This window comes from Propithecus coquereli, unplaced genomic scaffold (genome assembly GCF_000956105.1).
Source record: "Propithecus coquereli isolate 6110/MARCELLA unplaced genomic scaffold, Pcoq_1.0 Scaffold84, whole genome shotgun sequence".
Taxonomy (NCBI): domain Eukaryota; kingdom Metazoa; phylum Chordata; class Mammalia; order Primates; family Indriidae; genus Propithecus; species Propithecus coquereli.
Genome location: NW_012154618.1, coordinates 2,797,558 through 2,825,467, shown reverse-complemented (window position 1 = coordinate 2,825,467; position 27,910 = coordinate 2,797,558). Strand labels below are relative to the sequence as shown.

At 48.8% G+C, this 27,910-nt stretch overlaps 1 protein-coding gene across 2 annotated transcripts in view; it reads left to right on the top strand.

Annotated features, from left to right (window-relative positions):
* The first annotated feature begins 1,946 nt into the window (after positions 1-1,946).
* Positions 1,947-27,910, top strand: part of HABP2 (hyaluronan binding protein 2) — a 32,865-nt gene continuing 6,901 nt past the window's right edge. The window contains exons 1-8 of one of the 2 annotated variants that reach the window (XM_012663927.1): positions 1,947-2,094; positions 14,347-14,383; positions 21,093-21,206; positions 22,699-22,806; positions 24,346-24,462; positions 25,099-25,218; positions 25,719-25,890; positions 26,987-27,084. In XM_012663927.1, the coding sequence (XP_012519381.1) occupies positions 2,038-2,094; positions 14,347-14,383; positions 21,093-21,206; positions 22,699-22,806; positions 24,346-24,462; positions 25,099-25,218; positions 25,719-25,890; positions 26,987-27,084 (823 nt within the window). In that variant the 5' untranslated portion in view covers positions 1,947-2,037. Of the gene's footprint in view, positions 2,095-14,346; positions 14,384-19,663; positions 20,230-21,092; positions 21,207-22,698; positions 22,807-24,345; positions 24,463-25,098; positions 25,219-25,718; positions 25,891-26,986; positions 27,085-27,910 lie in introns of those variants that run through there. The other variant, XM_012663926.1, reaches the window with a different exon arrangement.

Sequence of the window (27,910 nt, the reverse complement as noted above, 5' to 3'; positions counted from 1 at the left end):
GAGAGATAGGAACACTCTGCTGGTGAGACTGCAAATTAGTTCAACCTCTGTGGAAAGTAACATGGAGATATCTCAAAGAACTAAAAGTAGAACTACCATTTGATTCCACAATCCTACTACCGGACATCTACCCTAAGGAAAAAAGGATATTCTATAAAAAAGACATCTGCACTCAAATGTTTATAGCAGCACAATTCACAATTGCAAAGATGGGGAAACAACCCAAATGCCCATCAATACATGAGTGGATTAATAAAATGTGGTATATGTATACCATGGAGTTCTACTCAGCCACAAAAACTATGGTGAACTAGCACCTCTTATATTATCCTGGATGGAGCTGGAGCCCCTTCTACTAAGTGAAGTATCACAAGAATGGAAAAATAAGCACCACATGTGCTCACCATCAAATTGGTATTATCTGATCAACACTTATGTGCACACATGGAAGTAATATTCACCAGGTGCCAGGCAGGTGGGAGGAGGGTGGAGGGGTTGGGTAAATTCACAACTAATGGGTGCGGAGCACACTGTCGGGGGGATGGGCAGGCTTGTAGCTCTGGCTTGGGTGATGCAAAGGCAAGGTTTGTAACCAAAATGTTTGTACCCCCATAATATTCTGAAATTTAAAAATTTTTAAAAAAAGAGTGATTAGGGTTAGAGTTTAGAACAGAGTTAGGGTCAGAGTAAGGATTAGGGGAAGGACAGGATAAGGTTAAAGAACGTTAGAGAAAAAGGGACTAGCATGTCCATGTGTCATAGGGATCAAATGGATGTTGACCAGTGGGGAATTGATGTCTGCCTAAAATAGGATGGACACAAAATAAGCGGAGAAAAGAGAAAAAAGATTGGAATTATTTAGGAAGTAAAATGACAGGACTTGGTTAGTCCTTCAAGGCTCATGTGGTGACTGAGGCAGGGACTTGGACCTTCTCCTGGGCTGGGACCTGTGGTGCTTCCATGGCTGGCGCCCTGGCTTCCAGAGAAGGAAGCAGGCACTGAACACTCTGAGTGCGTGTGCAAACAGGGATGGCAGATGGGGGACGGGGTGGGCAGGGGCACGGGTGGGCGCGAGCCTCGGTTGGCAGCCACGTTTCAGAACCTCGATTTAGGACTCAGGTCTGGAGGATTGCTGGAGCCCGTGCATAGATTACTGTGGGCAGTCAGGTGTTTACAGGAGCTTAAGATCGTGTCTATTAAAGAGATCAATTGTGTCCACGAGGGGTTGGCTTCCACGCTTAATAGGTAATTGCTGATTTATAGAGCCCTGCCTGTGACCAGTGTAGCCAAACAAGGAACATAGGAAACAATTGTCCTGATATATGAACACGGTGGTTTTTTTCCCTCCCCTTGATCAAAGAAAGACTCCAATGAAAGGGGGAAAAAATAATTAAAAAGTAAAAGCCTTACGTAATGAGATTTAAAAGAAAACTTTTGAAGCCAACAAGCAACTGTGGGCAATACTTCAAAGGGCCCAGAATCAATGTTTGTCAATAGCAGTTTTGCATCCTTTAATTTATCTTTCATGAATATAAAGTGTAATGTTATTAGGAGCCCATCCATGCCTTCATTTTGTTTGCAATTTGATGAATCAGAAGTCTATTAACATTCTGTCCAAATGAGCAATGGCAGAGGCCCGTGGCACAGGCCTCGCCCGGTCTTTCATCCTGAGGTTGGGATGCTAGTTACACGGTCATGCCTTCTGCACTGAACACTCAGCAGCTCCCATGTGCACTCAGGAGCCGGGGGTCGGGGGTTCGTTATGTTGGCCATTGTCTTTGGAGACTTTCTCCCCAGGGGAGAAGCCACCTCATGACTCAGCCCAGCCCCAAAGTGACCATTTGTTTAATCAAGATAGTTGGTTTGCAAAACATTAAACATTAAACAGTATTTGATGCCTAGTTAATAATTTGCATCCTCTTCATTTGTTTCTGAATCCTTGGAGATTGACATTTTTCCCCCTAAAGGCATAGACAACAAAAGAAATTGTATTGAAAGCAAAACTGTGGTCCTTACACTGCAAAGAGGGTTACCGGAATGTCTGGTCTCCACGTTCTGCTGTTAATGGTTCTGGTGGGAAAGCCGGCCTTTGGGGTAAGTGTCCTTTTCAAATATCTATAGTCGAGGGACTCTGAGGTTATTAGGAGGACCAAACCAGGTGGGCCAGGAGCGCTGAAACACTTTAGTGTGAAAGGCTGGAGTTGCCAAGTTGAATGTGTCCTGATTACAAGAACGAATGCAGGCCTGTGGCTTTGGGTGCTGTTGGACAGCCAGTCCCGTGGTAACGTGCATGTGACTTGAGCCCTCTTAGAGCAGAGCGTCTGTGCATGCATTCCAACAAGGAGTGTGTGGCAAGAGAATCTGCTAGGGCATGGGTTGTAGACTGCCATGGATCTCAGACACCCCTTTGAGAAGCCTTTGAAAGCTATAAACTCTCTCCCCTCCAAAATATACCTATATACCAGTGCTGACACACACCGAGTTTTCCAGCCATTTTGGGCAGACACTAGAGTAAGAACCCAAGGGCTTTGGCCTTGGAGGGGAATATTGTTGACTGTGAATCATCCTGGCAATGGTTTGCTTAGATGGATTGGATTTGGGGAGTAACTTTGTGGTTAGTACTTTTTCTCCTTTTTCCCCGACCGCAGTGGATGGAGCATAGAGAGGGTGAGCCAGGACCCAGGGGAGGCTGTGGTGAGCAGGGAAGGGAAGTGCCATCAGAGGGTCTTGAATGGGGAACTCAAGACGTTTGGGAGCAGGTGAGTTGTCGAGATGTTGGCTCTGGTTGTATGCTGCGTGGACCAAGAGTGTCAGCGGGATGTCTGTGGCCATGTGAAAGAGCGCCGTAGACAGAAATGCAGCCGCCCGGGACTTCCATACTGGATGTGGCCTGGGGCATGAGTGTGGGCTTTGCGGCCAGGGTTTGAGTCTCAGCTTTGCTACATTCTAGCTGTGGAATGTTGGACAAGTAACATAATCTCTCTGGGCCTCAGTGTTCTCTTCTGCAAACCAAGTGCTAATCTCTCACAGATTTGGGGAGGGTCACGATTAAGCAAGGTCATGAATGTGGCTTGCAATAAATGTTAGCTCTTTTCTCTTAAAATTTCTAGAATGAACACAACTTCTCTATAAAACCAGAGAATGCTCCCCTTTTGTGGGGAGGGGGTGGTATAAAGTGGACGGGGCGAGAACTGAAATAACAGTCAGCTCTTTATCTTTGTGAGAACCTTTGCCTTTTTGGCCTCCTTTCATTCCATAGAGCATTTCCTCAAGGAAGCAGATTAAGTTACAGCTTTTCTAATTAGCATGTTTTTAAAACAACAGCTTCTCCACCCCTCTTGGTAAATGGTACTCAGACACCTCCATGTTAAGCTGCCAAGTGACTAACTTCTGAAAGCATTTTCTTTTCGAACTATGACTTGTGTATGTGTGGTGGCTGCAATTACAGATGGTTATCAAGCCCCTACATCGTTTGATTGCTTGCTGCATGTCTGAGGCCGAGACACAGCAGAAACACCAGAGTTCTAGAGAAAGGCAGTGGAAATCATCACAGGCTCACAAGGGGCCCAGAGAAAGTACCAGTCGGAAAGAATTAGATCCTAAAGTTTGCAGGCAAGGAGAAGCGTTGACTCAGTCTGTTTGAAGTTCACAAAAGGATAATGGTCCCGAAAAATCCCTTTTTTGCAAACCCCAGTGAATTTTTAGGGTTGGCGATGAAATTATAAGTCAATAATGGATAAAAGAGAAAATATGAGAGTTAGCCTTCAGGCAATGAGCTTAGTCAATTCCAAAGAGAGGACTCGGGGCTTTGGAATGTTTTCTTACCCCAGATGTGTGCCAGACAGGTGGTCGGGAAGGCGGCTTGTGTTGCACAGGCCGGCACACAGACGTCGGGGGAAAGTGGCCGAGTCACTCAGATGCTTTGGAGAGTTTGGGGCATCTTGGGGGGTAAGGGAGCCACATGGCCAGATGGGCTGGGTGGCCTCTCCAGCCCCGCAGAGCTAAAAACAAAAACCAACTGCTACCATGAAATGAGGAGTTCTGAGTGCTAGGCCATGAGCTTTCCATGGATTGGTTCATCCCTGGAAGGACTCTAAGCAATAAGCACTATCACTGTTCCCATTTTACAGATACAGAACTGGATAACTTGTCCCCAAGTCACATAGCTGGAACGTGGCAGAGTGAGCTCTAGACTGCAGGCTGGTGTCTGTCTAGACAATGTGTCCTGCCTGGGGCCCCAGCTGAGGATGAGATTTCTTTGGTCCACATAGCTTCAGGGGCGTGGTCCTTCCTGCAGGGAGAGGAGGCTCTTAGACCAGGGCTCTGCTTCTGTGCTGCGCAAGCACAGTGGATGGACTTCACGTGTCTCTGAAACTCTAAAGAAAGGGCCGGTGATTGCTACCTGGGTACTCTCCCACGAATTCAGATCACACAGCAAGTGAGGACTCCTCTTTGAGATCATCTTCCATGTAGATTTTTATTCGAATATCCACTGTCCCAAGAGATGTGGCTCAAATGTCATTGCCCTGAACTCCAGGGCATCATTCATAGTCATTCGTGGTGCCTTCCTGTCTTGGCCTAGACGGGCCTTACCTGTCAGTTCTGAGCACCTGTCCAGCACAGCCTGTATCATCATCCCTGTTTTATGGATGAGAAACAAGCCCAGAGATGTTACACTAGCTTTCCAGCCAGGTCTGTCCAACTCCTTGCCCATCGCAGGAGGCCTGCTCAACTGTAGGGAACACGTGGACTGTCTGAGAATCTCTTCTTGCTGGGTGTGGTTCTTAGGGTGATTTGGGGCGGGGCAAGTTTTGGCCATAATGGAATTTGACCTTATCTAAGGCCAGAAGCCGGAGGACAATTCCTACAGGACAGCGTGCTTATCGCAGCCCATCCCCAGAGAGGGGGAAAGACAATGGCTTCTCCTCTCCCCCACAAACGGAACTTCAGATTGAATTGCTGTTTGCTCACATTTCTGAGTTTTCTAAACCCTAGAACTCTAGAATCTTCCCAAGTATAGGTTTGCATAGACCAGAGGTTGCAAACTGTCAGTTTGGAGCCTGTTCTGCTTAAGTTTTATTTGGAGGGTAGAAGATCAGCCTGAAGAGTATTTTAGTTTTCTTTTAATTGCTTCACAAAATTTGAAAATCAGAGTGTTTCACATGAAGGCACAGATCTCCAGCTTTTCTGGAAAGTCAGACATTCAAGTGAAACTGTGCTTCCTTTCTTGCCCGGCATGTGGGGAGGAGAGGCAACTGCCCTTGTTAGGAGAAGCTTGGGTCTCCTGGATCTGGCAGTGCCCACCACTTTCTAGAACCCCTCCCACTTGGCTTCTGTGCATTATTAGCCTGGTTCTGTCTGAGAGGGAGAGAGAGAGAGAGAGACAGCAAGGATGTTGCTTGCAGTGTAGGAGCCAGTGTGAGACGGGCAAATGACCAGGTTCTGCATCTGATTAATTCAAGCATCCAAAGCTACATCCCGGACCCAACAAGACCTTTGACAGGAAAGCACAAGCCACCCTTTTCGGAGCCTCCAGCCTGGGGCGACATCCTTCCCTCTTGCCCTCTCCACACAGTCCTAAGGAAATGGGAGGGACTGAATTTCACTGCGACTTCTAGATTTCTTTTTTTTCTTTTTTAAATTGATCCTAAGCACACGTCGAACTTATTAGCTTTGGCAGCGTACACTGGTATTTAAAGAAATCAGGTCGCAGGAAATCGCCTGTGTCCATAGGCACGGATATATTTATATTTTAAATTCATTAGGGTTTCCTAAATGCAAAAGCAATTCTGCTGTCACGGAGAAACAGCATGGCAGAATATTCGGCAGCCGGGATTTTAAATAAAACATGCTTTTTCTTCATAATTAATATAACAAGGTTTCCTGGCTTAGGACTTGGCAAAGATCCCAGGAAAAACGGCGGGGGGCGGGGCAGGGGGGGCTGGCGTGACGTGCCTGTGACCTGCCGAACAAGTTCCAGGAAAAGTTTGTGCTGAGCCAGCTCTCCTCAGTCAACCAGCGATTTGCAAAACAAAACAGAGCAACTCACAGATCTCAGAGGCTAATAATAGTCATAATAGTAATAGTAATGATAATAATAGCAGCAACCATTGATGAAGTCTTTAAATATGCCAGATACCATGTGCTTTATGTTTATTATGTCACTTAAGATTCCCAACAACCCGATGAGGCAGGGACCAGTGTCACTCGCATTTTATAAGTAAGAAACTAAGCTATGGAGAAGTTAAATAATCTGCCCAAGGGGCACCCCTGGGAGGTAACAGAGCTGTGATTCAAACCCAGGTCTGCCCGATGATGCCAAGGTCGATGCTTGTAACCACCATGGTCTAGATTATCTTGCCTGGTGCTGCCCACAGACGAACAAGCCTGTTCAGTGTGGTAGCAAAGGTGTCAGGCGGGGCGGGGGCCTCAGACTCCAGCTTCCAGCAGGAGCTGAAGTGAATCCCACCTGGAGGCTCCCCCGGCAGCCCCGGAAGCTTTACCTTCTGACACCACAAGGATCCTGTCTTGCCAGACAGCAAACCAATCAGTTCAGTGTGCTCAAAACTTCAGTGGTGAATGAATCCATCTGCAGAAATGTTGCCAAAGCTCAAATTAGTTTCTTAATATGCTTCTTGAACAGACTCACCTTTTCCTCTACTAAAACTGACTTATTTTTAAAGGAAATTGTCACTACTATAAAGAAAGCAAAGAGGTGTCATTGAATGCTAGCTGCTGCTATTGTTACGCGAAAGCCCTGGCGGGGCAGCCAGTTTTCTCCTGGAAGGGGAGATGAGCAGAGGTAGAGGATGGTGACACATCAGCACCCCGCTGAGTCCTTCCTCCTGGTGGTGGCCTTGAAAGGGTTGACGGGAAACCCAGAAGGGAATGACTTTCTCACGCTGCACTTTGCTCTCACACCGTTATTTCACGCGCTGGCCTGGCACCACCTAAATCAACTCAAGTGCCACCGGTGGTTCACGTCCCCACACCATGGAAAGCACAGAAGTAAGGACAGCTTCAGGGGTGGTGTTGGTTCCCAGCAGTGGGTAGTTACTTTCCCGAAGCCCTGGGCTGTTTGCTGGGGCGACTGGCCAAGAAGGTTAACGTGGGGTCTTGCGCCCATGCGCGGGGGTCTCACACTCAGCCACTGTTCGGCTTGGTCTGCTCGTCTGCCTTTTCAAAGGGCCCCCGAGTGCATTATCACAGGCAGAGATGAGTATTCTCATCCAGTCTCCTTGTCCCGGATGGCCTCGCTCCCTAACCCTCAACTCCCTCCCCCCAAGTCCCTGGGATGATTTGTACAGATGCTTCCCACCACGTGCTCACCTGAAGACTAATTATTGCAAATGCTGTACTCCCGCTGAGCTGCCAGATTCCCTTGAATAAAACATTGGATTGGGTAAGGGAATTCTTCCTTTTATAATTGGAGAAACTGAGGCACAGAGCGATTCAAAAACTTGCACAGGAGCAAAGATAGGCATTGAGTCTCCTTGGCCAGGGGCTTCCTGCCTAAGAGATCTAGGTTTAATCGAAGTGTGGCCAAGGGCAGCGTCTCCTGGGCATGGGTGCAAATGCATGTTCTAGGCCCGCCCCAGGCCATGGAAGCGTCACCCCTGAGGGTGGGCCCCCAGAGCTGTGTTTTTATTAAGCTCTCCAGAAGATCCTTCTGCATGTTGAAGTTTGGGAGTCAGTGTCTTTGCGGTGGAAACTCCCCAGCTGTACAGACGGGACTCCTTTTGCCACTTGCCCCTGTCCTGTCTCTGCCTGTCACTGCCACATGAAGCTGCAGCCCAGCCCTTAGGTGACTGGGCAGGGTCTGAGAGGGCCAGCTCTGGGCTTTAAAGCAGGGAAGCTGCAGAGTCCCTCTGAGCCAGGCACAGGAGATCGGTGTCAGAGCCAGGAGACCTGGGCCTCATCTTCCTCCTGTGTAGATGAAGGGTTGAGGCCAGTTCCTCTCTGTGATGCCTCCTGCCTTGTCACTGTGGTCCTGTGAACGGCTTCACTCAGGCTCCCAAGAAGGAAGCCGCTCACAGGCACCGCTGGCCAGTGCCTTCTCCTTTGGCCTCCAGATTTCCCCATGAGAGCCTTTCCCCCTTTGCCATCAGCTTGAGATTAAAGCCAAGCTGCAGGGAGCCTGCCCATCCTTGAACAGCACTGAGCGACTTGTGTGTTAAAGCAACAGCAAGAATCCTTGTGCTACAAAGCACAGAGCGGCACCACCTGACACATAGTAACATGGGTATCATTTTTAAAAATGGAAAATAACAAGTGTTGGTGAGAATGTGGAGAACTTGGAAGCCTCAGGCATTGCTAAGGGGGATGTAAAATGGTAGGGTCACCGTATGGCAGTGCCTGGAAAAGTTGAACATAGAACTGCCATATGACCCGGCAACTCCCACGTAGGCATGTATCCAAAAGCACTGAACGCAGAGACTCGAACAGACATCTGTACACGATGCTCACGGCAGCATCATTCACAATCGCCAACAGGTGCAAATAACCCGTGTCCGTGGACAGATGATGTGTAAACAAGACACGGCAGATAGACAGACCAATACAGAGACACATGCACAGTGGAATACTATTCAGCTGTAAAAAGGGAGGAAATTTTGATCCATGCTACGACATGTATGGACCTTGAAAACATCGTGCACAGTGAAATAGAGCCAGTCATAAAAGGACAAAGATTACAGGGTTTCACTTACATGAGGTACCCAGGACATGCAAATTCACAGAGCCAGGAAGTAGAATCGAGGCTACCCGGGGCTGGAGGGAGGAGGAGGAGGTATCGTGTACCGGGCACAGTTTATGTCGGGGATGATGAGAAAGCTCAGGGTATAGATAGTGGTGACGGTTACACAACGTTGGGAATGTAATTAGTGCCACTGCATGGTGCACTTAGAAATGGTTAAAACGATAAATATTCAGTTATGTATATTTTACCACAGTTTTCAACTAAAAGGACTGCCTGGCTTGGCACAGTTGCTCATCTTCCAGGATAAGGTGACCTGTGTCTCTCAGTCCTACCCGCTTACAATGTAATCTCCTTGGGGATGGGGCCGCATGGGCCCAATCCGTTTTGTCCTATCTTGAATCAGTGATTATTTCAACCCAGGCTGAAATGACATAGCTTATGTAGCAGCAGGAGCAGAGCAGGAGGATGGTATCAGGCAGCACGTGACCTGGACACTGGCAACCCCTGTCCTCTGCCGCCTGCACCACTCGCTCTGGCCTTGAGCTCTCTGTCCAGCAGTGGGGACCGGCCCTGCTGAACTGTGCACACTTGTCCCTGTCCACCTTCCAGCCCTGCAGCAGCAGCCTCACTTGGCCATGTTGCAGCGTTCCCACCTGTCCAACTATCCTGGAAAAATTTAGTCCTTGCCTGGTGGTCCGAGGCATCTGGTCTACCAGCAGGACATGGTAGAACAGCCAAGGAGGAAGGAATGGCTGTGATCAGAGTCCCAACGTTTTACCTACCAGGTGAAAGATTTCTCTGCTCTCGGTCCATTCTGAGCTGAGCCATTGTCCCCCAAAGACAGATCTAGCCTCACCTCCCCACTCCACTGCTTTCCAATCCTCTGGGAACATTTTCTATCAACTAATTCCTGGAACATGTCAACTCAGATTTTTAGCCTTTTTGGGATTTTTTTTCCTGGAAGGTTTAGAATTCTGAAAGGCAGAGAAAGAACCTACATTGAAATAATGTACTGCATTGAAGATAGGACAAAATAGATTAGATCTTCCCCCACCCCCAGTGAGATTATACTGTAAATCAGTAGGACACAGAGACACAGGGTCCCTCTCTCTGCCCCTCCCTGCCCTCCTCCCTAACCTACCCTATCCTAGGAGACACCAGACTTTGAGACAAGCTCGCTTGTGGCTTGTGCCAAGAGCCCGCTCCTAATCTCAGGAAGGTCAGAGTGCTGAGCCATGATCCACTGGGAAAGCCCAAGTGTGGAGTAGAAGGAAGAGCAGTCGGATCTAGAATGGTCTCTCTAAACCTATTGCAAAGCTCCTACCCTTCCACGTGCGGGAAGCGGCAGCGTCCAGCCTTTTAGGGGGGGTTGGCGGGGTTGGGCCCCTGTGATGTTTCAGCCTTGCTGAAACAAAGACCCGGCGTGGTGGGCGCGCTGGGCAGTGGTGCGCCTGCCTCGTGAGCTGGGGGGAGATGTTAGTTGAGACGTTTGCCGCAGTGGAGTGGGTGCGGCTCAGTCGGACTTTTGTACTTTCCCCAGTTGTCACTGGGGCCCAGTAGCCTTCTCTGTGGCCTGCCAGGCCTGGGCCAGTCTGGACAGGCCTTTTACAAAGCTTTCCAAGAACAAGACCCCTGATACTTTAACCTAGCTCAAGACCCTGCCTCCCTTAAGGTTAGCGAGCTCTTCTGTTTCTTTCTGTTCCATCGCTTCGTTACGATTTACGCTTGTTGGGGCTCCTTCCATCCCGCTGCCACGGTGATGAACAGCAAGCACTCTGATGTCAGCCCGACTCTGTCATATCCTGGCTCCAGCATTTATTAGCTGAGTTATTTTGGGGAACTTATCTCACCTCTAAAATGGACATAATTATAGTACCTTCATTATCAAGTATTGTGTGCAATGAACCAGACAAAATGCGTGTAAAACATTTAGCACAGCCTTGGGACATGGTCAGCTCTTAATAAATGGGAACTGAGGTCATAGTTCTCTCTTTCTTCTTCCTTATCTCCTCCTCCTCCTCCTGCGTTGATCTTCCTCTTCGGATGCAAGTCCCAGGCGTGTGTCTTGCTCCGTCATTTCCCCGTCGCTATGGAAAGAGTGAAGGCAAGAATGGGGCGAAAGGGGGCAACTTTTGTGTCCACCCTTCTCAGCCGCCATCACCCAGGTTGGTTTCAGGGATCCAGATGTGGGGCATCCATAACCAGCTGTTAGCCTGGCCTTTCCCGTGTGGTCCCCAGATATCCAGCCTGGTGTTTGGGCTGCCAGTTTGCCTACTGCACCATGGCCTCTGTGGGTGGACACAGTGAGTCACAAAAGGAGTGACTTGCTTCGGATCCCTGTGACACCCTGACATGCAGCCCACGCTGCCCGACTTGGGGGCAGCAGCTCCAGACTCCTGAGAGCCCAGCCGAGAAGTCTGGGCTTGCTTCATTGTTTGGTTTCCAGCGAGCGCCTGCTCCTAGGAAGGGCATGTCTGCCACCTGCTGGCTGTGGACAGCACAGCACCTGGCTGTCCCTCAGGCTCCAGCTAGAGCCAAGATAGGGGCTCTGGCCCAGGTGCAGGTCCTAGGGGGCTCTTCCCTGCCAGGCCCTGAGGAAGGATGTTCCCCAAAGTCCTCTCTCCTGTCCTGCCCAAACTATTAAGCTCAAAGAGAAGAATTCTTAGAGAATCTGGGTGGAGACAGGTAGAGAGGGAAAGGCCCTGATCTGAGAGGACAAGCTCCACGGAAGGTAAGCGAAGCAGGGCACAAGGACCAGGGCCAAGGCACCGTTGACTGGCCTTGATTACGGCGAGATTGAAGGAGGGGTAACCTTTTTCCTGGGTGTCCCCTCATGCCTCGTCTTTTGGTACCTCCCTCATACTCCAGAGATGTCAATTTCAGATGCTGCCCGTTCAAGCACCCCAGGCCCAGGGGCGCCCCTAAGGCCTGAACTGCCCTTCCTCTGGGGCACATCTCTCCATGACCAGCCCCCCACCTTCACCCCCACATAGAGCTCCTGTCCTTGTCTCACTGCTTGCAGAAATGGGGCTGGGGGCTGGAGGTCATTAGACAGCGGCGTGGTCCCAGGAATAATGCAATGAATATCTTTCACCCAGATAGGTGCAACAATTGTTAACATTTTGCCACATTCGTGTTGCCTCTCATTCTTGGGCATGTGTATATGTGTGTGTGGGTGTGTTTACAGAGTGATTTGCAGGTAAATTGCAGACATCACCCTAAATACTTCAGCATGTATCTCTTAAGAATATTTTCCCACAGAACCACAATGCGGTTATTAACTTTCAAGAGATTCAACACTGATTACAATTATACTATTAATATAAATCTATATTCAAATTTCCCCATTGTCTCAATGTCTTAGTCCATGTAGTGTTGCTATAAAGGAATACCCGAGGCTGGGTGATTTACAAAGAAGTTTATTTGGCTCACAATTCTGATGGCTGGAAAGTCCAGGAGTGGGGCAGCTGCACCAGGTGAGGGCCTCAGGCTGCTTCCACTCATGGTGGAAGGCAAAGAGGGGGCAGGCGTGTGCAGAGATCACACGGCAAGAGAAGAAGCAAGAGGGGGGAGGAGGGGCCAGGCTCTAATTAACAGCCTGCTCTCCTAGGAACTAATAGAGTGAGAACTCACCCACGGGAGGGAAGGCATTAATCTGCCCATGAGGGATCCACCCCTGAGACACAAATACCTCCCATGAGGCCCTGCCTCCAACAACTGGGGATCAAATTTCAACATGAGGTTTGGAGGGGACAAATATCCAAAGCATCACACTCAGTAATGTCCTTTATACCTTTTTTTTTTCAATCTAGTGTCCAATCAAGGATTACACACTACATTTAGTTGTCATGCCCTTTGATAAAAAACAGTTCTCCCGTCTTTTTTTGTCTTTTACGTGTTGACATTTTTGTGGAGTGTAAGGCTGGCTATTTTGTAGAATGCCCCACAATTTGGATCTCACGATTTGGATCTGTCATGTTCCTTATGAATAGATTCAGGGTAAGCATTTCTGCCAAGAATACTACTGACGCTATGTCCTCAGTACATCGCATCAGGATATGTTCTTTCTTTTTATCTTTCTTCCCTAATTTATGATCTGCCTACTTCCCAAAATCATTTAAGGAAGCCTACAGTAAAACAGAAAATTAAAAATTCTGCTGAGGGTAGAGGAAGCAAATACACCAAAGTGTCCTGGTTGACGTGGGTACTGGGAAGACACATCGCATTGATCTCAGGTTTCTGGCAGCCAAGACCTGAAGGGGCATCTGTGGAGTGATGGAACGCTCATTGTTAAAATCAAGGGTCAGCAAACTTTGTAAAGTGCTAAATAGTAAATATTTTGGATTATACTTTCTCTGTCACAACTATTCTGCTGTTGTAGCCCAAGAGCAGCCATAAATCATACATAAACAATGAGCATGGCTGTGTCCCAATAAAACTTTATTTACAAAAACACAATTTCTGGGCTTGACCCAATGGCCTTAGTTTGCTGACCCCTGATTTAAATGAAAGTATATATTCCAATTATTAAATGAGTAAAACTTTCTTTTTCTGGTTGAGTACCGCATGTTTAAAAGAACTGTTTATATCATTATTTAGTTATTCCACGAAAACTTTTTATTTGTACAAATTTCTGGGGTACATGTGCAATTTTGTTGCATTATTCAGCAAAAGGTTTTGAGGAATGGCATGTGTCAAGCACCGTGCTAGGTACTGGGTAATAATACATCAACGACAAAGCAGACACGATCCCTGCCTTTCTGACAGAGTCGGATGTGAGAGACAGATGCATGCAAATTAACCAATATAAAACTATATCTGGTCATAAGGATAGTGGAGGGAAAGAATGGGTACAGTGACAAAATAATGGGGCTGGGGGATGTCATACTGATAGGGTATTCGGGGAAGGCCTCCTTGAGAAGGTGGCATTTAAACTGAGACTTAGTGAAGGTCATGAGAGAGGATTTCCAGGCAGAGGGGACAGCACATGCAAAGGCCCTGAGGTGGAAGGAACTTGGCTTGTGCCATTTTGAAGCCAGGTGTGGCTAGAACTTAGTAAGGGGCAGTGGGAGGGAGGCATAGGGGAGGAGGTTTGTAGGTCATGGCAGGTGTTTGCAATTTATTCCAATTTATTCCAATGGAAGTCACTGTAGAGTGTTAAGCATCCGTTCATCCCCAGTCCCCAGGAGCTGTCTCCTGAGGAAAGCACAACACCTGAGATGAATCCTAATTCCACTGTGTGACCTCTCACCTGTAAACAAGGCTACTACAAGCCTCCTCATAGGGTTGTTGTAAGAATGAAATGCAGCAATGCGCAATCAGGCAGGGAGTGGGTGGAAATCACTATAACCGACAAGCATGTCGGTCCCTGGCAGCCATGTTCCAGCACAAGGACAGGGGCGCACAAGTGACAGGAGTCCCTGCGGCACAGGAAGGGCAATGCTGCCGTGCTCTGGGAGCGCGGGCAGTGGGGTTACCTTAAACAGACCCACGACACTCCAACCCCCACCCACCGCAAGCTTCAGAAAGTGCCCGGTGCTCCTCCGCCCTGGAGGTGATCCTCTGGCTGATGGGAGCTCAGGAGGGCGCCCAGCTGGCCTGGCCCAGCCCGGTCTCAACCTTGCTCTGCGGTGTTGTTTGTCTTTCAGAGCGTCCTGACATCTATATTAGAACGCCTGAGCACAGGTGAGTGTGCGGGTCCCCCTGTGGCTTCCCACCAACCCCAGGCTGGTTCTGGAATGGTGAAAGGGGGCTGTAGCATGGGAGAGTTGGCGGGATCTCAGGGCTCCCCTGGTTCAGGGGTGTCACAGACGCCCGTGAGAATTTGCCCAGAGCGCGATGCTTCACATGATTTCAAGTTGCCCATGGACACCCCTGGTGCCCAAGTTCAGGACCCCTGAGGGAAAAACTGCTGATGTAGTTAAAGTCTTTGATTTTACAGAGAATGAAACTGAGGCCCAGAGAGGGGAAGCAACTTGCTCCTGGTCACACAGCACCTTAGTAGCTGAGATGAGGTGAAAGGCCCAGGCAAAGTGAGGGTGAGATGAAACAATGACTGGCCCCAGGCAGGCTGGCCCTGCGCCACCCCATTCACTCCAGGATGACCCAAGGCTGACCCCCGGATGGTGACAGCCTCTGCCAGCACCTCCACCGGGTCTCCTCTGCCCAGGTTGTTTGTGTCCTCAGGCTCAACACGTCTGCCACCCCGTGGGGCCACAGACTCCCTCTCTCACCTTCTCCCTTTCTCGTTTCCTCTGCCTGGTGCCCAGGGCTGGGCCCTGCTGAGGAGGCTCCGCCCTCCTGCCACGTCATCCATGTCGTGGTCCCTGACTCTGGGTCCCGGCCTCCCTTTGCTGCTCTGAGCCCCGGGGGAGAAAACTCCTCTCACTACTTTGTCTGGCCAGAGGCCAGCATTCCCGACTGGTAGGGACCTGGGCTGGGCGCCCAGAGCCCGCAGGCAGCACTGGGAGACTGCAGTCGGGTTTGTTTGGAGCCAAGATGGCCATACCTGGGCCAAATTCAGTTTGACAGTCAATATCTCCAGCAGCGAAGCCCGGGGTGGGCCGAGTGACTCACGCCTGCTCAAAGCAAGCAAGGCCAGGTCTTTGTGCCACCCCATGTGCTCATAGAATAGCTGTGGCATTGAACAGGAATATGTATGAGTACGGTGTGTGGGCTTTTGAGAGACTCTGTGTCTTTCCCCAAAGCAGAGGAGAATATTCAACAACAGATTGTTCACTTCCTCAGAAGGACGCTCTTTCAGAGGGACTCCCTTGCTGCTGGCCAAGCCACCATCCACGCGTGAGGCCAGGAGAAGCAGAAGCCAAGGGGCTAGGCAAGCAGCCTCTTCCCCAGCCGTGAGCACAAATTGCTTAGGCACCATTAAAGGGTCCCCTTCCACCTGGATGTTGTCAGAGAGACAGAGCTGCAGAAGCGACAGGTAATACAATGGAAGAAATAGGGACGTAGAAGACTCGAGGAGCCTCACTCCTTCACGTACTTGAAGAGCAACCCCACCCCTAGTCTATGAGACAACCTTGTGGGAATGAAGACGTGTCTTTACCTCAAGATGTCCAGCTGCCAGAAAGTTGTAAAAGATATCTGCAATGAGGTTATGACACCCTGGAATTGTACAGTGCACAGCTTGAACAACTGTAAGCAGTGGCCCTACAGAACAGAAACCACAGAAAAGGGGGCGGATTCAGTCTATGTGTCCATAAGGTTTATAGCTTTAATTCAATAGATTGGGAGCCACAGGGTTAGATTTGATCTGCAAAGAGGAAGCACTTTCTGAACACCAGTGTTGTCTGAAAATCTGAATAGGTTGTTGGGAATCTCGGGAAGTAATGAGTTCCCCATCACTGGAGGTATTTAAGCACAAGCTGAAAAAGCACTAATCGGGAGTGGAGAGTATTGGATTTAACATCCCAAGAAACTGGGCTCTACGAGAGCTTCTGACAGTTTGGGGAGAAAATGAAGGGACCTCGAAGCCGGCCGCCCCTGGGCTGCGGGCTCCATCTCCATGTATTCTGTCAGCCTCTGGCTGTGGAGTGGCATGAGACGTAGTGGTTGGGCCTTTCTGCAAAGAGTAGATTAGATTTAAAAACATCCCTGTTAGGTGTCTGATTTAATTTCACACCGGGGTTGTGCTTTGATGGAATTTGTCAGATCCCTGCTGGCTCCAGACACCAGCGTGGTGAAGGAAACGCCACGCTCCTGCCTACAGGCAAGCTGCGTCTTTGGCGGGTCTTGCTGGAGACGGTGCGCGGCAAGGACTTCTGGGGCAGAAGGCACCTGGCCACAGTGCCCAGTGGGTGGCGGAGGAGGTAGCCCTCAAACTTCGGAGACTCTGCCCATCTCGCCGAAGCAGGTGACGCAGTAGCCAGCAGGCGTGTGGAAATGCCTCTTCAAAGGTGGCGTGGCCCTGCTTGGCAACACAGGCTGAGCCCATCCATCAGCTGTCCCGCCGCCTGCCAGCGAGGGTCTCTGCTGGGCTCGCCCCGTCAGCCAGATTGGACGCGTCAAATGCAGCTTGACAGGTTTGGGGTTTGGGGGAGGCCCTCGGAGGAGCCGTCTGTGCCACAGTGATGGATGACGCCAACAGGGACGACATTCTGGGGATTTTTATTCCGTTCCACACATCTGGCAAGCTCCTTAACCGGAGCAGCTGCAAAGCCCCCGTCGCAGGAACTCCGAGCTCTTCTGAGAGACCCTGAACATGGACCATGTTAATGCCGGTCAAGGGACCTGGAGCATGTGCTTAGAAGATTTCCCGATGCGTGTCACTTCCTGAAAGCTAAAACCCATGGAGTTTCGTGACACCCAAACCCACGAGAGGTTCCAGGACTGTAAAAAGGCAAACAAGACTTGGAGTTAGGTAGACCTGGGTTGTGATGCCATCCCCTTTGGCCTGAGTTTTCCCTCAGCTGTAGAATAAGAATAATAGTACCTATGCCACAGGGTTGTTTTAAGGTTAAATAAGATTGTGTGCAACCACACTGATTTAATTTAGTGTCTGATATATAGAAAATACTCAGTATATTGTAACCTATTGTTCAGATGATTTGTGTTAACTCAAGATACTTTTACCATTCTTCCTGATAATTTCTAGAAACAGACTCTGATAAATTGAAAATCCACAAGGCTTTCTTTTTATATCTAATGTAAAAATGCTTCTCACGGCTGCCCCTTCCTTCCTGAAAGCTCTCCCTGTTTCTATAGCCTATAGAACATCTCAAATAATCTGTATTTAAACCCAGAACCCAATATTATCTCAGACTCTGATCCCTCTTTACACAGGAAAGCATTTGGGAAAGTTTCTAGATTTCTACAGGGCTCATCAGGCATTTTCTTTACTAAATACCTTTGACCCAAATCTCACATAGTTTCCCCTAAATTCCCCATTTGCTCTGCTTTAGGCAGACATTTTTTTTTTTTTTTTTTGCCAGCAGAGTTATGTGCAAGGCAGAAAATTTGACCATAAAAGGAAAAATCAACTGTCAAACACATACATTAACTACATGTAGGGCTCTGTGTTGGGCACTGTGGGGTAGAGAGAAGAAAGAATAGAAGTGGACCTTGCTCTTAAGAAACCAACTATCTAGTTAGAGGAAACAAATCAGATAGGCCAAGTACCCAAGAGAAAGGTACCATCTGAGATCCAGCCATCAAACCTAAAACTCTGCAGCCAACTGAGCCACTAAGAAATGCTCTCGTATCTAAAATTCTTATCCCAGTAGCAACCTAGTATCAATCAAGCCCTGCCTGTCAGTTTGTTATTACTGCATAATACACTAACCCAAACTTAGTGGCTTAAACCACTGACCACATATCGAGATTGTAATTCTTAGGGTTGGCAATTTAGGCTGGGTTCAGCTGGGCAGTTCTTCTGGCCTGCATCAGGCTCAGCTGACCTTGACTGGGCTTGCTCACGTGTCTGCAGTCAGCTGGTGGATTGGCTGGGATCTCATATGTCTGAGGCCTTAGCTGGGACCACTAGGCCTGCTGCTTTCCACATATTCTCTTATACTTCTTGAGGCCCAGGCTTTGAGCTGGCACACTGTCCTTCCACCAAGTTCCAAGGCCAGTCCAGACCAAGGGGCAGAGAAACTGACTCTATTTCTTGGTGGGAGGAGCTGAAAAGTCACATTGCAAAGAGTGCGAGATACAGGGATGGGTGGAGAATAGGGGCTATTTTTGTCATCAGACTGGCTCATACCAAACCAGGGTTCCACTGTGGAACTTGAGGCCACCAGACCTAGACTTAGTTACATTTAGCTCTCTCGCCTCTTCACTACCCTTTGATCTCCTTCCTTGGCTGGCTTTCTTTCCTCACCCAACCTTGACTCGAGGCTCCTTTGAGGACAAGGACATATTCCTCTCTTATTTGTATAACTCTTCACTGTCCCCAATGCCATCCTCCACCTGGTATAATACTTGGTCCATTGTAGGTGCACAATGCAAGCTTCTTACATCAACAATAGGATTAAGTGCCAACAAATGGAAAAGACAAAGTAAGCTTTAGGTTTGGAGGCAGAGAAACCCTCCAGGTGATGCTCCTATAAAGCACCTTCAGAACACATTGCAGCCCACCCCAAATGTAAAGGATTTGGGTGCTTTCCATTGCACAGCCCCCAACTGGATGGCTTCTTCTAGCCTGGTGATCTGGAACCACCGAGCTCCACTGGTTCTACCCACCTCAACCAAGGACCCTGGGCTCCAGAGAATAGGAGCACTTATTGCCTTGCTTAGCAGGAACATGATTCAAAGCCAATGTATTTTATTTCCCCTTTAGCTGCGCGGAGAGATGAGCAGACCTTGTTAGTAGGATGGATTCGAGTCAAAATCCTCTAACAGACATTTCATCCATCCCCCATCATCTGGAAAATTCACACCATCCCATCTACATAAGAATCTTCCCCATTTCCAAATATCTGCAAAAGGAGTAATTCTTAATGACCTAGCCAAGATTACCCTGTCTGGCCCCCAACCTGTGGGAGAAACAGGAGAAACTATAGGAGCAAACTGAAGTGCACTTATCTATAAACACCTGTTGGAAAAACAAAAATAGCTTCTCCTAAGAAAAAGAAATAAATAATCGATGCAATCCTCTCGTTACCAAACCCCATTGTCTCTCCCAAATGTCAGTTTGAAATCTTTCATGTCAAACTCAGAAAAACATTTTTCCCCTCACTTCCTCACTCTCTCTCTCTGCTTTATCGTGCCAGATGGAAGGAAACTTTATTTGCTCCAGGAAGACAATAGCCTTATCTTCAACCTAGATCCTCATCCCTGCAAAGGTGGCCTCCCCCAGGAGCATCTTCAGAGTGGGGAAAAGCAGCTCCGGAGAAATAATGAGCAAGCAAAGGGAGTCTTGACTTGACACTGTGATAAATGAGGTGAAACTTTGGCAAGGAACCAGAGTTGGCGTATTCAAAAAAGAAATAAAAAGGTAGTTCCATTTTAATGGGAAATATAAAACAGCCATTGTGCGACAGTCGATTTTTCAAAAGCCAAAGAGATAAAGACTGTAACAGAATGACTGAGAGACAAGTAAGATAATGCGGTTGATAATCAGGCTTCGGTAAAGTGCCATCCTCCAAGCCACCGGCTGGCTCCGTAGGAGTGCCTTTTCAAGTCGGCTATCTGCATGAGCTCCTGCCTCATTACCATGTGCATCTCTGGACAGCTTCCTCCCAGCTTCAGCTTGCCCCCCTTGCCATACTCCCACCAGCTGGAGAGAGCAAAGTCAACCCAACTTTCTTCAAATCCCAAACTTCCACAAAACTGCCAGCCGCAGAGCTCCCAGCATCTCCCAGGGCCCCAGAGAGCAAAGCGCTCGAGTCCAGCCTCACCCACACCTGCTTTTCCCAGTGACTGGCCCAGCACGAGGTTCACAGCGGTGGGCAACTCCACACACTGTCGTCTCTTTCAGTGGGCGAGCTCCATGAACGTTCTTGAGGTTGTCCTTGGGCGATTCCTATTAGCAGGCTGGATATTCCATGGGGATGGCTGGGCACATTTTCCTGAGGGTAAGTGTGGATGCATCCAAGGCAATGTCGGGTGCCAGTCGAAGCAGTTGCGTATGGCAATGGAACTAGTGGAATTTAGCTGTTTTATGGAGACAAACCGCCTTAGTTCACATCCTGCCATTTATTAGCTATGTGACCTTGGCCAAGTTACTCAACCTCATTCAGCCTCAGGTTTCTCAACTTAAAATACAGTGACTAATACAACTTCTAGATTTTTATGAGGGTGAAATAAAACGGTGCATGTAAAGTGCTTAGCACAGGACCTGACATGCTAAAGCTTCAATAAACAGTATCTGTTAAAATGACTCTATAGATGCAGCTTGGGAGCAGTTTGATGCCAAGACCAAAAGGAAAGGGAAGAGTTCCTTTGATGTCATTAAGCTAAGATGACTAATGACGTCCCATCAAGAAATATTATTCACAGAACCACCCAACCAGGCACTCAAGTGTCACGTGATGTGACCCTGGACAGACACTATATGTAGGACCCTGGAGACCTGCTAACCCTCATCCTCTGCCTGCTGTTCAGAGATGAGAAAACCAGGGTGCCAAGAATACAAGTGGCTTTCCCAAGGTTGCAGTGAGCAGAAAGCCAGGACTCGACTTCTCCCCACTTCTAATCAGGTGCTCTTGACTCTGCCAAATGCCAACACTGTCTTGCTGGCTCACAACGTCCCCCAAATGAAAAGACACAAAGCCTAAACCCCTCCTATCCACCCCTATTGGTGTGAGGAGCTGGGTAGACACAGGATTCCTCCTTGAGGACTTTGAACTCTTTGGGAAAAAGGTGTTTGACTACTTGAAATGCTGACCTATTTGAGTCTAGTGACTGGGCTTTCTGTGTCCTGTCCCCACCCCTGCAGATTGGGCTGGTGGCGACCACGCTGTGCACAGCTACGAGTATTACGATGAGGAAGAGCCCATCAGTGCCGCACCTACCCACGCCGACAATCCTGACTGGTACTACGAAGAGGACGGTAGGTCCCCAGTCTGTCTCAGGGGCCCTCTGGGGAGGAGGGCAGCATGTCTGCAGGGGAGGCGTACGTGTGACCATTTGCAAGGGCCCCTTTCTCTTCTCCTCTCTGACCAGCATCACAAAATAAGTATCAAAGAAATTATTGAGACTGGCTTCTTTTTCAGTTAGAATCATAACTATAAGAACTGGGAGGTTCTTAGACACCCTCTCCCCTACCCTCAAGTGACAGATGAAGAAAGTGAGGCCAAGAGAGGAGCTGATTTGGCCAAGGTCACGCAGCTGGTTAGCGCAGCATCATCCGGGTTTCCTGACTCTGAAGAGCAGTCATGGCCAAAATCACTCCCATCGCTTAGGTCACAGGTCAGGTCTTAAGTATGCCAAGGAGTCTGCTTTAGTGTCGAGCATCAGATTGCAGCGTTCAGAAGTTTGGCTTTGGGACTTTCCTTCCCTCTGCCTTTGCTGTGTTTTTCTTTCACTTGTCACTCTTTAGATGCTTTCCACAGCTGTTAGGGGCTGTGTGCATGTGTGCGTGTGAATATATGTGTGTGTGTGTGTGTATTCACACACACGTGTTTCTACCATGCTTGTTTTTGTGGCTTCTTTACCCAAGAAATGGGACAGAAAGGAAAATAAGAAGCTGGGTCCAAGCAAGACCAGCTTGGACCATGTGACTAAACCAGGAGAAGGAACACGCAGCACTTAGCAGCTGCAATAAAAGCTGTGTAACTGTGCAAAGTGGCCTGGAAGGCAGGGCCAAGATACAGGGCACCGGGGAACATCAGAAAGAACCATCAAAACAAGAGCCAGGCCCAGGGATCCTAGTTCCTGAACCAAAGAGCAATGTGTGTGAACAGAAGGATAAAGAATTCCCCAAGGGAAGATCCATTCAGACAACCATGAAAAGCCAAAGGCACAGATGAAATATGACAAAATCTAACTGAACAAGTAGTTGAAGAAAGATGAAGGCCACTGGGTCATTTCCTCCTCGCCGCCGATTCTTCTGTCACCCTCTTGCCTTTGGTCTTCTCTCCTGATGTTCAGAAAGCTCGTGTTTCATTAGGGGTGGGTTTTCTTTCCCCAATCCTGACCTCCACCCCTGGGCACTGGAAGTAGGGGAGGTCTTCAGGCTTGTGAAATGCCTTCAGCATCAGAGACAGACCCCGTGGCACTCCCAGCAAGACTGGGAGGAGAGAAGCACACATGAGGGAAAAGGGGAGTTTCTCAATGAGAAAGGTCCCATCCGAAGCCAGGCCGAGGGGAGACAGCCACGATTCCTTCTCGCCTCTCCTCTCACTAACCTGAATCCCTCTCTCTGGTCGGGCTACTGCAGTTTTTCTTGCGGTTTAAGGACAATAGATGTTTTCCTCCTTTCCCCAGTCACTGGCTGTAGAGTTCCTCTTACATTTGGGGCAGGAGACTGAAGTTAGATGATCAAGTAGGGGTTTCTCACCTGCTGTCCCTTGCTAACACTGACTTTTGCCCGTGTGTCCTAGATGCCTGCCAGCCCAACCCCTGTAAACACGGCGGGGACTGCCTCACCGACGGGAGGACCTTCACGTGCAGCTGCCTGGACCCTTTCTCTGGGAGCAGGTGTCAGAACGGTGAGTGCATCTTCACTGTTGCACTCTTCCCTCTGAGCTAAACCAGAGGCAGGTCCTTCTCCAACTCTAGGGGTAAGGAAGAGCGGAGTGATGCCCACGGAAAACATTAAAACTGCACAAATTGTATCCTGCACAAGGAATTCCTCTGCAGGCTCCCAGGCAGCATCTCACCAAATCCTCACCTCTGCACTGAGAGAAAGAACTAGTATGTCCATTCTATAGATGAGAAGATTGAGGTCAAGAGAGGACAAGAGCTGGACTCTAACCAACATGCGTTCCAAACTCAGGACTCTGTGTTTAGCGTGTTTGACTAGCTACAACAGAAAAATAGTGTCCTCACATGGGAGAGCAGGAAGGATCTCAGGGCACCTTAGGCCCAACCCAGTTAGAGAAAAGGAGCCCAGAGATTGCAGGGGACCTGCGCATGGTCCCACAACTATTCTAGTTAGGTGGAGAGCAGAAATTAGAGCCCTGGTGCCTGACTCCCAGCCCGTGCTCTTTTATCCTGCCATCCTCATTGTGTCTGCCTTTAGTGAGCTCTTGTGGGCATAACATGAGGCTATGGGACAAAATATCAGGAGTGAAACTTGTATGGGATAAGTGTATACCTAGAGAGACTGGATTCTTTCCAATCTGGTGACTGTCTAACTAGGGGTAGGGGGCAGGGACGGTCTTATGTATATATAGGGCTTTGTGGTCGACTTCTTTCCGCTGTAACCTTCTCACTTACTCCTTCCATTTTCTCTCTTTCTTTCTTTCTTTCTTTCTTTATCTCTCTCTCTTCTTTCTTTCTTTCCTTCCTTCCTTCCTTCCTTCCTTCCTTCACAGAATCTCGCTCTGTTGCCTGAGCTACAGTGCCGTATCAACCTCAAACTCCTGGGCTCAAGTAATTCTCCTGCCTCAGCCTCCCCAGTAACTGGGACTACACCACTACAACTGGCTAATTTTTTTGTTTCTATTTTTAGTTGCCCAGCTAATTTTTTTTTCTATTTTTAGTAGAGAAGGGTGTCTCACTCTTTCTCAGGCTGGTCTCAAACTCCTGACCTCAAGCGATCCTCCCACATCAGCCTCCCAAAGTGCTAGGATCCTTTCATTTCCAATCCTTCAATCCCTTCAGTAAATGTTTCAGGATGGTGGGGGACATTGGGTATAAACATAATATCTGGGCTCATCCCTCAACTTCTCAGAAGAAAGACAAAACTGTGAATGGAATACGAAATCAGCCATAAAATGGAGAGAATAAAATTGAGACTGTTGGCTGAGGTGTAAAAATTATCAGTGCTTTTATTAAGATAGAAACATTAGGATTATGAGCACTGGAAGGAACATGGGAAGGGATCACCCATGACTCGAGAAGAAGAGAGAAGGAGAGAAGCCTTGTCCTGGGGTGGCGTGGCATTTCAGCACCACGGACAAGGCCACATGTGCTCTGACAGCCACCCCCACCCCCAAAAGTACTGCACAGGTATCCCTCTGCATAAAACGGGCCCCAAATAACGTCCTGTGCTTTGTCCCTGTGTCTCGATGGATCTCTTGCAGTGCAAAACAATTGCAAGAACAACCCGTGTGGCCGGGGCCATTGTCTCATTACCCAAAGTCCTCCGTACTACCGCTGTGCCTGCAAACACCCTTACATGGGTTCACGCTGTTCCATAGGTAAGTGGTGGAGGCCCCTTTTGTGCTAGGCTTTCTCTGCCCTCGGTCGTGCCTGGGGTCCCTGCATACTATTGTGTGGAAGTCCAGATGCATCTGGTGTTTTTGTGGCGTCCAAGATGGCCCTTTTCACTAGGATTTCTAAAGATTCAGCATCCCTGGAGAGCCCAGTGGGAATTGACTGATCTGTATCCCTTCCCGTCTAAAAAGAATCATCTGGAAACTCACTTCTTCCTGGAAGCAGGTCCTGCTCTATTCCTGAGAGGGGCCACACAGGGGAATTAATACATATTGATTTACGACTGTGAGTCAGACTCAGTCCCAGGAGATTTACATTCTCTCTGGCATTTTCCCAAAAACACAGCAAGGGAGAGTTTTACCGATGAAGGAACTGAAACTTAGAGAGGTTCACTAACTTGCTCGTGGTCATGTGGCTATCAAGGGGCAGAGCCAAGGTTCAACCCAAAGCTCATCTGTACAGGTACTAGAGTGTCAGTGGGTCTGTCTTTCCCCTTGGGTGACCCGTCCTTTGCGAAAGGATGGACACCAGAAGAGAGCCACCAATATCTCCTCGTCATCTCAGATGGGGGCTGCAACTTCTTCTGAAGAGGCTTCCTGGCCCCGTTCCTGTGTTCACAGTGGCTCCCGTGTGCAGGCCAAACCCCTGCCAGAACGGCGGCACCTGCTCCCGGAATAAGCGGAGATCCAAGTTCTCCTGCTCCTGTCCCGACCACTTCCGGGGCAGATTCTGCGAAATAGGTATGAGTCTCTGCCACCACTTCGTCAGAAATTCAGGCCCACAAGTGAGGCCTCTGGAATCCCTTTCCATTTCGGTTTTGTTGCCAGAATGCGGTTCAAGTTAAGTTTCCCAAACTCTACTATTGCCTCAGCCTTCCAACCTAGGGCCGTGGGGTGTGTCTTTCTCCGTGTAAAGAAAGTAATAAACTGAGATACAGAGTAGGCAAAGCAAACCACCGGGGCATCCCTGGGCCTCAACCCACCCTCCGTCGGTTCTTGTGGGAACCAGAATTAAGGAACTAAGCTCCCACCTCCCACAACCACTGTGTTTCATGTTTTTAAGCAGAGTGGAATGTGGAACATTCAAGTACCTTGTGTCTAAAACTTTGTGGTGAAATCTCAGGGGGATAAATATTCAGGCCCAAGCCTAACACCCCTTGATGCGCCCACCCGCCAAGCCCGTGTTGGGAGCAGCATGCCCGCTGCTATCAGTTCTCACGTCCCTGCCTTCTCTCTCTGAGGTCCTGATGACTGCTATGTCGGCGACGGCTCCTCTTACCGAGGGCAAGTGAGTACGACAGTCAACCAGCGCACGTGCCTTCACTGGAACTCCCCCCTCCTCCTGCGGGAGAATTACAACGTGTTTATGGAGAATGCTGAGGCCCATGGCATTGGGGAGCACAACTTCTGCAGGTAAAAATTACCTTCTTCCCTGTGCTCAGTCCTGGTCGCTTGATTTTGAAGCAGATCATTGAAAGTCACCAGCCTTCTTTCTAGGAAGATTTTCCTACACAGGCTAGGTGAGGTGATGCTGCTATAACAAACAATCCCCAAATCTCAATGGCTCAAATACATCAAAGTTTATTTCTTACTAATGCTCCCTGTGTCATATAGGTTGGTGGTGGTGATGGTTGGGGATTCAGCTCCACAGATTCAGAAGGATAAGAAGAAACTGGAAAATAGAGCATCACTTTTTTACTACCTCAACCTAGAAGGGAGACATCATCTCCCCACACATATTTCATTGGTCAGAAATAGTCATGGGGCCCCACGTAACTTCAAGGCAGAAATGTAGAGGAGCAAATGGAATGTCTGTTGGGCATTCCAGTCTCTGCCCCGAGGATGTTCAGGTTTTCCCAAGTAAGGACAATGCCATCATCCTCCCTGGTCATGACTCTAGCTCCCTTCTTCCCCTTCTGCGGCCTGAAGACCCCTCTGCTGTTGTCCTCCTATTGCGGTTTGTCTAACCAAGGCCAGTGACTTGGAAGAGTTGCATATCAGGGGTAGGGTCCTTTGCAATGGCTTTAAACTGGCTCCATAAACAAGAGGACTTCCCTTGCACAAAACACTAGTCACCTTCCACCTACACTCACCGTGAGCTCTTCCCTTCGTGGAGCTGTATTCAGGAAGCCTCTTGGCGACCTCTCTCAGAGGAACCCTATGCTCACCATGTTTCTGCGGCTACTTTACCTCCCTGACAAAGAAGGGTCTTCAACAAGGATCTCGTTTCTTTTCCCACAAACAATTTGATACATCCCATGGATCTGGCGCAAGGCTTGTGAACTATTCCCTAGTCCTTGGGATTCTCCTCTGGAAGTTAAGATTTTGCCAAGAAACTATGACATGACCACCCCTCTATGCCAAGTTTGCTAACCTGTTGGAGGATTCGAAAGGAATGTGGTCCCAGAAGGGGCATAAGAGACTGGCACCCTCTTATACACAGGTCCTTTAAGGAGATCCAGTGGGTTCACTAAGGCTTGGTCCTGAGTTATTTTGTTTTATATTTTAGAAACCCAGATGGAGACCAGAAGCCCTGGTGCTATATTAAAGTTAGCAGTGAAAAGGTGGAATGGGAGTACTGTGAAGTCTTGGCCTGCTCAGCCCAAGGTGAGGCTGTGGCTGTCTGGGGGCCCCTGGGCTGGGGAGGTTGCAGATCCATAGAGTGACACCCTTGGCACCCCATCCCCCCACCCCACCTTCCCCCACACCTGCTTTACCAATTCCCTTCCCAGCACCAGCCCAACTCCCAGCCCTCTGCTCCCCTCAGGATGCTACACAGCCTGGATACCTCTGTAAGCTCAGGCCAGGTGGTCCAGCTGTAAACTCATGTTCCTGACTCCAAGTACGTGAACCCAGCAGATACTTATCCATTGCTTGCTGTGTGCCAGACACTATGCCAGACCCTGGGTGTACAGTGGTGATCAAACATTGGCTGGGCCCCCATGGCCTCTCAGGATGCAACGTGTCCAAATTCCAGCCTCACAGTCTTCCTGCCAGTCTGCCCTGGCCCCCTCTGTGCCCACGTCTGGAACAATGCACCCTCCCACCCTGACCAATGGGATTGCCTCCCTGAACAGTTTCACATGTGTTTCTTTGCTCTTATGGTCGCCTCTGTCATAATGCTCCACCTCATATCTGCTCTTGTCCATATCCAACCATTCTTGGAGAACCAACTCAAGTATCTCCTCCTCCAGGAAGTCCTCCTTGATCTCTCAAGTGAAGTATTATCTCTTCCTCCTTACAAACTCCAAGGAATGGATCAAGGCACTGCCCATAAAACACTTATTGCTCTTTCCTTTGTACCACAATCATCTGTGCAAATGTCTTATCTAACCTATTCTACTTCATCTGGATATCCAACCATCTACACTGAACCCCCCCAATATAGGTCTACTCTAGTGAATAGCTAAGTACATACCCAATGATGGATTTA